Raw genomic sequence first — 12,417 nt, forward strand, 5'->3', positions numbered from 1 at the left:
ATCTGTGCGGTTAATGCAGAATCTACATTGTCAGTAAGCATCGGCAAGGATGTATCGAAAGGAAAACTAAAGAATCGGTAATCGATAAAATTTTAGTAAAATATATGAAAAGTGCTTGCGATTGTAAATAAACTCTACAGCAATGATATAAACTAGACTATATGATATTATATATATACATTCCAGATCCAGTCTAATTCTAAATACAATGCTACAACAATGAATCCGTCACTGAGACGAAAGTTCGTCGTGTTTATGACTGCAAACAGCTATCTACCGATTGAACATGATGACATCATTTCATAAATTCAGCCACTTACAATGCAATTATCTACATACAAACTTGACGGCGTAAATAAGAAATGCACCGTTCATTTTACGGTGAATAAATTTGTTCAGAAATGGGATCCAGTTTCCACTGTTGCTTTGCAAATTCAAAAAAAGCTTAGAAGTCGTCTGCATCATATTTCTTTGCAAAAATTGTTCTTTGAAGTTTAATATTTCGTTGAATACGAGTTAGCTTCAAAAGGAGGCTACCATATCTCATCCGGCATGGGAATGACTTCTTCCTCCTCATCGTCATCAATTCCTCCCTCATTTCCACCAGCCTTTTTGTTTAGGTAATGTTTTACAACGAAAATCAAGCCTGCTGTTCCGCAAATTGTACCAGCAACAAAGCTTCCAATAGCAACGGCCATTCCAGATGAGCTCTTTGACGTCGTAGCAAACCCAGGTAGCTAAACGAGAAAATGTGGGTTTTCATATTTTGCTACCCTTACTTAATGTACCTTTTGTACCTAGTGTTGGGGAATTAAGTTAATTATTAATGGAAACACAAACAAAAATATCTTATTCGAATAAAAATTGGGCAATAACAACAACATAACGGCAAAAAGTTGAAAACATCTATTTAGCTGAAGTGAATCGCATCGAGAATGTATATTATTTTTTGTGACAGAGATTGCTGATTTTACAATAAAGAAGGTTTTCACACAAAGCTCAGCCTATAAGACCAGGTCAGGCTAACATTGAAACTGGTCTCAAAATTGCTAGAATTTGCTAATGTAGTCTACAGACAAGGAAACATTTACAAGTTATAAAAATGCACAGAAAATGTGGGAGTTGACAATTCTGGAAGTACAGGAGTAAATAATTGATTCTTTCAACAATATCAAGACACAAAAGAAATCAGGCAAGAAATACAAATGGTGAGCGCTTTGGATCTATTTACATGGCCTTTTCTAAGAGAAATCATCTTAGGAGTTGGGATCGAGCCTTTGTTTTTATAAAGAGGTGGACGGAAGACTATTGTTATAAAAAATGGAAGATAAACAATAGGCCAATTGGGCTGGAGGGACAATGTTCCCCTTAGTTAGTGAGCTAAAAAGTCTAAACACTTTTGCCTTTCTCTTCTCTGCTAACATGAGTGTCATTATAACTTAGCAAAAAGTTTGCAAAACAAAGGAACATACATCTGCTCTCTTTGAACTAATGTCAACAACCGCACTCTTGGCCGCTTGAGTATCATCGTGATCAGTTGAATTTGTACACACTGCCCCGTTGACTCCACATCCACCTGTAACAAAACGCAATAATAAAATGGAACAACTGGAAAATATTAAGCATATGAGCAACGGTTGGATACCATTAAATGTGCAATATCTGTTATATCTGCCACAGATCACGAGAGATCTGGAAAATAAAAGATTGGAGGTTGCTGACGAATTTTTGTTATTTTTGCTTGGTTCATAAATTTATTTGAGATTTGATGGGTAAAGAGCCAGTGCTAATTTGGCAATTTAAGGCAATTCGCACTAGATACAAACGATTTGGCACATTTAGAGGTATCTTTTGGTGTTCTTTGGACTATATGCTCAAGTTGAATTCTAAAAATAGTTTTCGCTGATGTCATGACCTTACCGCTCTATGGTGATGTAAAACCCTAACAACTCACTGTACGTTTCTGAAGGGGGAATCGAAGAGATGAACAATCAAAATGGAGGAAAAGTAACTTCAAAGGAACTTCAAAGGAGGCTTTTTAAATCATAAAAAAGTGCATTTGGCTGTCAAAAGTTAAGGGGTAAGAACAAGCAAAGGAATGGAAATTTTTCACGACATTAAACAGTGGGGAGGCAGCAAATAATTTTGCCCGAACTTTCTGCTACGATCAAAGCCTACTCTAATTAATTTCCGGACAACGGACATATTCCCCATTCGGACAGCTATTCGGGCCATACAGTTGTTCACTGTACCTTGGAGTTTCATTGTATAGACAAACATATGTAGCACAATATTTCTTACCAAATTCGTAATAACAGAAGTAAATCTTTGTGTTCCATCGTCCCTTCTTGACGTCGTAAGGAACAATGCGGCTATTGTCATTTCTGTTTCCTTTATCTTCATCATCCCATTTGATAAATTCCGACAAAGATCTTGCACCAGAAACTGTTTGACATTCAGAAGATCCAAAAGCAAGCAGATAAAATGGTTGTGCCAATGGTAGGGATATGGGTACCTACAAAGATGAATCAAAATAAGAACACGCTTCTAATGTTTTATTAGCTTAGTTGAATCGCGTGTAGAGGAAGTCTCTTGAATTTTCCATACACTGAATACGAAAAAATGTTTCAAACCACAGCTAGAAGGAAATAGACGCCAGTTATATTCATGTCGTATTTAGAGCTATACCAAAAGCAATAGAAAAAATACTTCGGCGCTCACTCCAGCAATATAAAATTCCTATAGTCAAGAGGATTTCACGTGACCTTATCTAAGTTGACCAATCAAATTTCATATATTGTATAGTCTCTCTGGGGCATCAGCTTACATCACCGTCACCCTATTTGCTCTATGCAGATAAATTTGCTTCATATATTCTATATTGGACGAAATTTCCGTTTAATGTTCCTTGTTCAATATTTTTAAGCAAGAGCGAATATCGAAACTTTCGATCTTGCTATCAAAAGAACGAAATGGAGTCGAGTTTATGGGTAAGGTACATAGGTAAAACTTTTTCAAAATACAGTCATCGTATCGAACAAGAATGGGAGACGCCAATTTATGTAGAGCAAGAATTCAGAGTGAGTACAAACCTTTTTGTCCCCATCTGTTCTACAGCATGTGTATATCAATGTGTCTTTTTCATAGATGCCCGCAGGAACGTAGCCTTGGTACAAGCTTTCTGAATCGATCATCTCGTCATTTTCATCATCCCAAAAAATCCAACCTGCAACAAAAATCGACATGATAACAAGGAGTTGCACCAGAAATTCTCCGAAGTGGAGGCTGACTACTGCGAAAGGGAGGCTAAATAATTTCCAAGACTACATATCTATAAATCATTGAATACCTATATAACGATGCATGATTCTCCTTCAAAAAAGGTCTAGAACGAAGTGGGCTGCTACACCCCAAGCCCTACTCCAATATCAAATAGGAATATTAGGATTATAATAGAATTTTCAACTATGCTCATGACAACGAACAGGTTTGCCAATTATCAGTGTAAGTCTAGCATTTCTGCCTGCAGGATACAGATTTTTGTTTACTGCTTTAACGTTATCGGATATTATAACATTGCTACAGCCTTGGTAAGTAATTCAAGCAAGCTGTTTTATGTGTCCCATTACTCAGGGACCGTGTAAGCGGGGGGAGGGGCTAAGGGGGCTCTAGCACCTACAATTAGTTCTAAAGTATACTCTAAACTATGCAAAAAATTGTCTTGCTCTGGTTTTTAGCATGTTAAGCCCCCTAAAACGTTTTAGCACCCTCAATCTGTTTTATGCTCCACGATCCTTGCCGTTACTTGGTTCATAATCAGGCTTTAAATGTTGCATGTGTCAAAAGTTCTTTCCATTAAAAACTATACGTTTTCATAGAAATTCTTGGAAATGATAGTAGTAAAAAAGATTTGCATATAAATTCCAATTGAAATGAAATTAGCCAACTCCCACCTTCTATTAGGCCCTGTGGACATGTTGGTCCATAACGATATATACAATACTGTCCAGTGGGCCAATCCCCGGTGCCATCATTTGAATCAAATTTGGTGCAAAATTCCTGCCTGACACCGTGCTTATTGACAGTGCCTGCTAAATGGTAAGATTCTGATCGACCATTGGAATTCAAGACGTTTTCTGAATCTTGGTATCTCATCCCTTCTTTCCAGTCGGGAGGGCATCCAGTTATGGGCCTAGGCAGTGAATAGGTACCTAAAGGCCATTCTAGTGAAGCTAAAATATAGAGGAATCATAAAGAATAGGCATTGATTTAAATTGCGCTGATCAAATCATAATATTTTAAGGCACGGAAAAGGAAACAACATAGGCTGGTGCAAATAAATGGGCATCTTAATGAATTCCTGAATCAATGGTTTTTTATTGTTATTTCCAAATGATGACAGCGGCTTAAAACACAGAATTTAGAAAAATTTATTTGGTATGGAGATGATTAAACAGGGTTATTCCTGGAAACACTACAGTTTTTTAGTTACAATTCCATTGTCCCTGTTTGCGCTGCACGTCTTTTATGAAACTTACCAGCGTTTGAATAAAAAAAATCCACCATGAATGATCGAATCATGAGTTGGGGAATGACAAAATTCAACTAAAGGATCCTTGAAAAGAAAAAACGTTGTTTACACATGAACTGTTTTAGAGATAATCTTTTTGACGCTTTGAAAGCAGTCATGGTGGTACGGTATGATGCTTATATTTCATAAAAATCAATTTCTTTGCAAAGCAGATTGTGTAAAAATTGTGCACAGGTCTAGAAAATAAATCAGCGAGAGATTTCACTTACTAACCTTTAATTTGGATTACAGCTTCCATGAAAAACAGTATTTGCAGAATCATCTGGACATTCTTTATTCATATTTCAAGATACTCGCTCAAAATCATTTTTAAAAGGCAATCATAGTAACATCTTTGGAAACGTCTTGATATTATCATTTCTGTATAACCAGCTACAGCATATTTCCAATAATTTCCGCTTCTGTTTACAATTAAATTTTGCTCGATGAATGCAATGTTCATAAAAATTGTAGCCGCCCTTATTAAAAATTCATATTGAAACCAATGCAATGCGCAGGAAGAACTGAAGTGAAGCCGCTACATGCTTTCCGCTTGAGCGCGCACGATTGGACACTTCCGGTAAAGATCTAATCTCTTACCATCATTAGCAAGGATTTCTTCGCAACAACCAGCAAACTGGTCAAACCGTTATCACTAGACTGAGAAGGAACTTCGCAGTTAAGATAAGATGTGCTACTCAAATCTGCTTTGCTGTCAACGGTTTCGCAGTTGGCCTTTTTTCTACATTCTCAGATCCTTTGATTCCACTCGCTTCATTTTGCTGGAAGTTTTGCATTCCCCCCTTGGCAAAGAAATGCATTTTTATGCAAAGCAAAGCTTTTAAACATATAAAAGCTAGGCAACGCCAAGTCAAGGTGTAATTTAATATTATTGTTTATAACAACAGCTAAAATTCTTGCACAGCAAAACTTTTTGACTGATGGGAAAGTTAGAATGAATCTGAAAACAGATTTCTTTGTAATGGCTTTGGAAAAAGCATTTTTCAAGGCCATTTTCAAGTTCTGTACCGCCAAAAAACTGTTCAGATTTCTTGGTACAGTACATGCTAATAGAAGCATATTGACCCAAGGAAAAGAAGTTGAAAAGGTAACTACTTTGTGAATACTTTAAGAATCTCTGTTAAATGTTTAACGAATTGTGGCAGACGAAATACTACACGGTTTCCTACCGTAGTTTCTTGTCACTAGCTCTATTTTGTTTTGGTTCATGCTGCCTTTCTTTCTAATTTTGTTGGCAAATTTGACAGTAGCAAAAACATACAATTTCATACAGATTTATACAATTTCGGGGTCTCAAGATATCAATGAAAATTTCATACTTTATAAAGCCCTTCTTCTTTCACTCCTTAGCTAGTGAAAGTAAGGAATATCGAAATTTAAACTTTAGACAAATAATATATTTTGATCACCACACAACAATCTATCCTGTGATGTAATTGGGCGTCACTCACGAAGAAAAAGGATTATAAATATCAAGTAAGACAAAATTCTGCTTGAAATATAAAATTTATATATAGAAGAATTTTCAGACACTTTTCAAGATCCTTGATCGTCATCTTACTGTTTACGAACTGACATTTCAAAGTCACTTTAAAGGATTAGCATAAAGATTGACGGATTCATTGAAATAAAAAAGATAAATATAAGATTTCCAAAATTCACGAGAGTTATTTGATTTGCTCAGGTGATAATTTCTAATTGTAGAACTTCCTTGATTTGTTGTCCCCAAATAATCGATTTCTGATTTCTGGAAGCATCTGAAATGACAGAAAAAGAATAATGTAGAATTTTAGTAAAAGGATGGCTAATATTTATCTTATATCAATTTTAATTGAAATTACTATTGTATCACTCATATTGTAATCGATGCCACAAAGGCAGAGCGTTATACATTTTGGTGTATAGTTCTATAGGTTCGGTTCTAAGATGCAACCACGCGTTACCTGCTTAATGTGATTAACAGACAACTGCCCTATATTGATTATATCGATTTGAAATAAAAATTGGCTTTTATCGTTAGGGCAAAGTGTCAGGGTCAGGAGGAACATACACTACACATTCACAACAAACCTTGCAATCGCCATGCATCAATTGGATTCCCACTGACGATATCCTAGACTTTACTTTTCTAAGTTGGAATAGACTCAAAATTGTACAAAGTAACCTCTCTTTTGTGTCTCAGAATCCTCTCCAGAAGTGATTCCCATTGACCAATCAAGGGGACCAGGTCTTAATCAAGGGGACCTTTGCAAATGGCGAAAATATTGTTCAAACTATATAAAGCAAAAAGCTTGAACTTCAAATTTCCCTGATGGGTCGGTGGGAAAAATCAAGAACTTTACGGCCAACAACAGACATTTTTTTCTCACTTACATGAATATGTTTACTTTAATGAAAGAAAATTATTGTAACTTACCTGTCTGCTCAGAAGCTCAAGACGACTCTCTAGAGTATTGATAACTCGAATCTTGCCATCTTTGGCAATCAATTCAACCCCACCAGAACTTCAGGAAGGAGAAAAAAAGAATTTCAATAAAGATGGATGATATGGTGTGAAAAAGAAAAATGATGATTTCAAATAATTTGAAAATCAAATGCTTGGTTTGCAAACTACTTCCATCTTGAAGAAGCTTATAAAATTTTTGAAATTAATATGTTATGTAAGGGTATTAAATATAGTTATGTAGTTACATCACCGTAATGCCTCGAACAAGTGCCCCCCTCAAATAAGAGCCCACCTTCGAATAAGCGCCCACCCTAGAGGTAAAGTTATTGGATAAGCGTCCCCTCTAATAAGCACCCATTCTTCAACCTTCAGAAATGGGTGCTTATTCGAATTTCCAATGAAAACATAACTGGAAAGCAATTCAACACAAAAGATCAATGAAGAACACAATTTGTACCCAAATCTACTTCTTAAATAAGTGCCCCCCTCAATTAAGCACCTTCCTCAAATAAACGCCCATCCTGGAGCCTTGAAAATTAAATAAGCGCCCGGGCACTTATTCCAGGCATTACGGTATATAATAAAAGTGTAATGATTTAACTTACCAGTCACTTCCTAAAAAGTTCTCCTTATCAACCACAACTTTGCAGTCTTTCCCAGTCTTCTCCTTGTACACTTTCACAGCCTTATCTTTTGTTTCCTGCAGCAAAATGAAGAAAATAAAAGAGAAAATTCATGAAACATAATCTTGGCTTGATATTGACTTCTTTTAAATTTTCCTAGCATTAAATGTTTAGACAGTCTGAAACATGTGATCTAGATCAGCACTGCAAACATAAAAACCATGCTTTGAACCAATAAGGTTGGCTATTCTATGCAGACCTGATTATCTTATCTGGTTGGCATGCAAAAAATTGAATGAGAAAAAGTTTTCTTCTTCATGGCAGATCTCAAATAATATTTGAACTGCCATTGCCAACATAACAATTTCTGCATTCTTAAGTGACAACTCAATTCTTCAGACTTTCCAGAGCAGATGTGTTCCTTTTGGTAGTTGAAATTAGCAGCATTACCTAAATAAACTATGGACTTTGTTCAAAATGAATCTAATATAATTATACTATAAACTGTAACCCTAGTCAGCATACTTCATTAAAAATACAGTAACTTAAAAATGTTAAGTAAAGCTTACCGTGACTAAAGTGACATCAGCTTTGCGGCATCTTAAAATTACTGTTGGCTCCAGAATTTGAAAAAGTCCCTAATAAAATATAAAGAATATAGAATTAATCAGTGTTGTTACATGCGGAATATGCAGTACTAATCCTAATTGAAGCTGAATGCCACACAAGTTAGGAAAGGAAGCCCCTCAAGAAGGTGATCAATTGAGCAATAAAGATCTTTGTAATTTAATTTTGGACAATAATTGTAGTTATCACTCAATTCACTTCTCAATTTAAAAAAATATGTCTGTTTTTTGAGTCCCTGTTGTAATTTGAGACATTACAACAGGGATTGAACCATCATTTAGTGTTGACCTTTTTACTTTGTATTGTTATGCTGTTATTTGTATGTAGCCCCTTATTGTAAGATAATCAGTTCACAAAAAAACAAGCAGCAGTTCACTTTTGGGTGAACTCCCTTCCACTTGGAATATTACACCTGTCAAATTTCATTTCAAAATTATAATGTTTTTTATTACTTTCTGTCCCTATTTTTTGATTGCTTTTTCAACCAATCTCAAGTAAAAAACACATGCATATGCATACGTACCTGGGTAATCAGCCCCTCTAGAACACTCTTGTACTTCGCAGTATCATCTGTAACATGGCCTAACTTGCTCCTTGTTTCATCTAAAAGTGTCTATTAAAAGAAATTGTGTTTTTGGAAAAAATGAATAAATTGTTAAAAAATTAAACCAGCAATTTGTGAATGAATGTGGAGAGAGAAAGAGGACCTAAAATCCCACCAACAATAGTGAAGGCTATTCAAGAAAAAATGATGTTTTTCTTTCTTTTCAAAAATAGCTTTCCATTGTACACTGATTTATTGTGAATTAAAGTTTTTGAAGCACAAAGGATAGGACTATATCTTTAATTGATATAAGGCATTTTGGGGGATTTGGATTTTCAGGGGCAACGCAAAGTCAGAAATCTCAAAAATTGTAATTTGTCTTAACAATTTCTTGCAGGACTGTAGCAGAGAATGTTAAGGAATGAACAAATACTTTGCTATAGGAGCCAAATGGAGACTATTGGCAGGGTTACTGAGCTAGAGATTTGTTATCTGTATGAGAAGCTACATATATATAAATTTTTGTCTTTTCGTCCAACATAAATTTTTGTCTTTTCAAAAAGCTTTGTCTTGGTGGTTTCTTTTTAGTACAGGGACTGCGGAAGGAGGGAAGAGGGCTCAGGGGACTCAGTCTCCCAAAATATGTCAAAGTGTTCCTAAAATTATACAAAAAATTACCTTGCTCTCTAATTTTGTAGCTTAGCCCCCCAAAAAAACTTTTTAGCCCCTTGATCACCACAGTCTTTGTAGTTTTTTAGTAAACTGCTAATACTGGTTTTTCTTTAGGTTTGCGTTGTTTGTGATTAGGAGGGCATGTTATTGTTTGATTTTGAGGTGACATCTCTCATTGATGTATGAGATGAATTGTCTAAAGAACTATATCAAATCATATCTTGTATGAAGGCAACTGTTGTTAATAACAGCAACAGTTGCCAATTTATTTCTTGAAAGGCAGTCTGTTCCCTCAGTGTCCCCTCAATATGAAAAAATGACATGGTCTTCCTGCCTGAACAGCGTAGGCTGCTCGCTTCGGCTGGCTTAGCTGGGGTAGTGGACGACATTTGAAACTGCGAGCAAAAAGCTATCAGAAATGGCAAGAAGATTTACTACCTGGAATTTAATGATGATAATGGAAGCATTTCCTTTTGCTTTTGACATATCTGTTACACAAACCAAACAGAGAGAACATTTTTTTAGTCACAGCTTCACTTAAACAAAAACACAGCCATTTGATTCGAAAGCTCTGGAATCAAAGTTGTCTCTGATTGGTTTAAATAATTTAATTATTGATCAAGCTCAACGGTACATAAATTTCACTCCCGTGAAAATAAATTTCAGCACAATAGGGGACAGACTGCCTTTTAATTATATAACTTCATTAGCATAATTGCATATCTATAAAAATTATTTCAAGCATCTACCTGAATTTGATCATCTTGAGACTTTAAAATCTTTAACCGGGACTGATTCAAGAAGTTTGATCTTTGGCTAAACACAAAACATAAAAAGCTTTTACTATCATCTTGAAAAAAATGTAATAACATTTTGTTAATAAATTTAAAAAGTACCAAGAAATGATTAAGCCTGTCAGTACAGTGATATCATACTTATGGATATATCAAAAATATTTCACTGAAATAATTCAATATCCAACAAAAAGTAAAATTTATGGACTTTAGACTTAATTGTGAAAGGAAAAAAGTTGGCACTCCTTCTGCAAATATTTTTGCTTCGAGCAGAAAGACAGTCTCAGATACATACATTTTCATCTGCAATTCAATCTGCTTCTCCTTTCTCTCATAAAAAGCCATGATCTTCAAACGCTCTTGTTGCACTAGCCTTCCTTTCTCTATGTTGAACTCCTCTTCAGCCTGGAAATCAATTTAATAACAAATTATTTAGTATGCATAAAAATGTTTTCATTACCAATCATTGAAGAGTGGTATGCTGGTGAAAAGTGAGAATAAATGAAGACTTTCTGACTTTGTAGAGACAGATGATGACAATGCTTGAGAATGAGAAACTTGTAAATAATCATCATGGATATCATAAAAACATCAAAACCTTTTCAACAGAAAACAAAGCCATTGAAAATAATAGCAAAAAAGCAAGCAAAATACCTTAGCTTCAATCTCATCAGCTTTCTCTTTGGCTTCTTGATGGATAAAATCCATCATGTGCTGAATCTGGGAAAAACAATTTCTTTTATTAGCAGATTGTATTGCCCTTTTTTTCAAAAATACTATCTACACTAGTGGCAGTTTGAAACAAAGCACACGTCAAATCTTTAATTTTGTCGATCAGCTAGTAAAAGAACAGACTATTTTTGACAATAAGCAATGGGAAAAAAGACAGGAATTATGCATTTCTCTTTGGATCCACAAAAATGGCAAAAGCTGCTGGCATGTAACTCTTTTGAAAAAATACAAACAGGCAGTAAAGCAATCAGCACTGTCAGATTTTATAATACATGGCATATCATGACTATTGCAATTTCAACGTCATAGCATTAATAATTTCAAATCTTAGTAATTAAACCTAGTAATTAAACGAATAAAAAATCTAAAAATGAAATGAACGTTCCTGTTTAGTTAACCAAACTTTGAAAAATCACAGGATCCTTTCCAAAAGCAGTTCATCTTTAAGATGGATTCGAAATAAAATGTTTACTCTATTCATACTATAGTGTTTTCTTTTTTTTAATTCGGACATAAACAAGCAAACTTTGTTTGGTATCGTCAGCATCAAGAATGGTGATCCGTGATCGCAATCGCATTGCACGCTAAGACATATCAACTTTACAATTGCACGCAAACACATCCATTTAATCGGAACATTGAAAAATGAACTTTCCAACTACCAAAATTTTCCCAGATTTAAGTGCTTTAGCGAGGAATTAAGCAGGGTTTCACGTGAGATTTTCGGATCTTCATGGAGCGAGAAAACGGCCTAGCTGAAAGCATTTCATCTGCTGGAAAACCGTTACCAAAACTTAAAAAAAAAGACTTTGCAAAAGAATATAAAATGCATTATTTATATACCTGCTTCTTCACTTCTGCGTCGTTTAGCCCCATTTTGATCGTCTTTACTAGAACTGTAAAATATTACAAGATGAAGAGAACAACCAGTTTCGAAGCTGTGTTTATGACTCCACCTCGAGGTCATCCAACGCATGCGTGACTTCTCCTCTCACGGTCATGAGATTTCTCCCGCAAAGTTTTTTTCCTCCACAGTGGTCTCTGAATTTCGTGGACGATGACGTCATAAATCTATTTTTTGAATTTTTTACTTTACATCACACGAATTCAAAAAGAATTTGGAAATGTTTCTTAATGTGCATTATCAACTAAATATACTACAAATTGTCTGAGATATGGCAATATGAGCAAAGGCTGGTTCCAAAATTGGTAAACAAGGCAAGAACTCTTCTCTTGCCATGTCTCAGTCAAGGTGTTTCTTTAGGTTTTATCTGTAAGAAGTTCATGATGATTAACCAAGTAGATGATACTCAGAATGGCTATAGTCCTTCTTGCTTTGACCATCCTTTCTAAAATGTTCTCCTTCGCTTACAGCAGATACACATGAA

At 35.2% G+C, this 12,417-nt stretch overlaps 2 protein-coding genes across 2 annotated transcripts; both read right to left on the reverse strand.

Annotated features, from left to right (window-relative positions):
• Nucleotides 1-22: 22 nt before the first annotated feature.
• Nucleotides 23-5,943, reverse strand: LOC135683403 (uncharacterized). The gene is made up of 6 exons (XM_065198649.2): nt 4,805-5,943; nt 3,954-4,232; nt 3,093-3,226; nt 2,302-2,515; nt 1,473-1,576; nt 23-737 (listed from the first exon to the last, which is right to left on the reverse strand). The coding sequence occupies exons 1-6, from the start codon at nt 4,851-4,853 to the stop codon at nt 534-536; spliced, it is 984 nt and encodes a 327-aa protein (XP_065054721.2). The 5' UTR covers nt 4,854-5,943; the 3' UTR covers nt 23-533.
• A 135-nt stretch (nt 5,944-6,078) lies between these two features.
• On the reverse strand, nt 6,079-12,028 carry LOC135683434 (V-type proton ATPase subunit E). Its single transcript, XM_065198684.2, has 9 exons — nt 11,873-12,028; nt 10,952-11,017; nt 10,593-10,702; nt 10,253-10,319; nt 8,811-8,900; nt 8,230-8,298; nt 7,643-7,737; nt 7,008-7,095; nt 6,079-6,348 (listed from the first exon to the last, which is right to left on the reverse strand). Exons 1-9 carry the CDS (start codon nt 11,903-11,905, stop codon nt 6,286-6,288), a joined length of 681 nt encoding a protein of 226 aa, XP_065054756.1. The 5' UTR covers nt 11,906-12,028; the 3' UTR covers nt 6,079-6,285.
• Between the last annotated feature and the right edge of the window lie 389 nt (nt 12,029-12,417).

This window comes from Rhopilema esculentum, chromosome 17 (genome assembly GCF_057945365.1).
Source record: "Rhopilema esculentum isolate cy_ngs chromosome 17, ASM5794536v1, whole genome shotgun sequence".
NCBI lineage: Eukaryota > Metazoa > Cnidaria > Scyphozoa > Rhizostomeae > Rhizostomatidae > Rhopilema > Rhopilema esculentum.

Bases quoted from the DNA above. Each gene is read 5' to 3' on its own strand.
- LOC135683403 (XM_065198649.2), bottom strand. From the start codon at position 4,853: ATGATTCTGCAAATACTGTTTTTCATGGAAGCTGTAATCCAAATTAAA. The intron at 2,516-3,092 runs GTTTGTACTCAC...TCATCTTTGTAG, and splicing joins GAACAGATGGGGACAAAAAG to GTACCCATATCCCTACCATT. The intron at 738-1,472 runs GTATGTTCCTTT...TTTCTCGTTTAG, and splicing joins TTAGTTCAAAGAGAGCAGAT to CTACCTGGGTTTGCTACGAC.
- LOC135683434 (XM_065198684.2), bottom strand. From the start codon at position 11,905: ATGGGGCTAAACGACGCAGAAGTGAAGAAGCAG. The intron at 7,096-7,642 runs GTAAGTTAAATC...TCCTTCCTGAAG, and splicing joins AACTTTTTAGGAAGTGACTG to TTCTGGTGGGGTTGAATTGA. The intron at 6,349-7,007 runs GTAAGTTACAAT...CTGTCATTTCAG, and splicing joins TTGAGCTTCTGAGCAGACAG to ATGCTTCCAGAAATCAGAAA.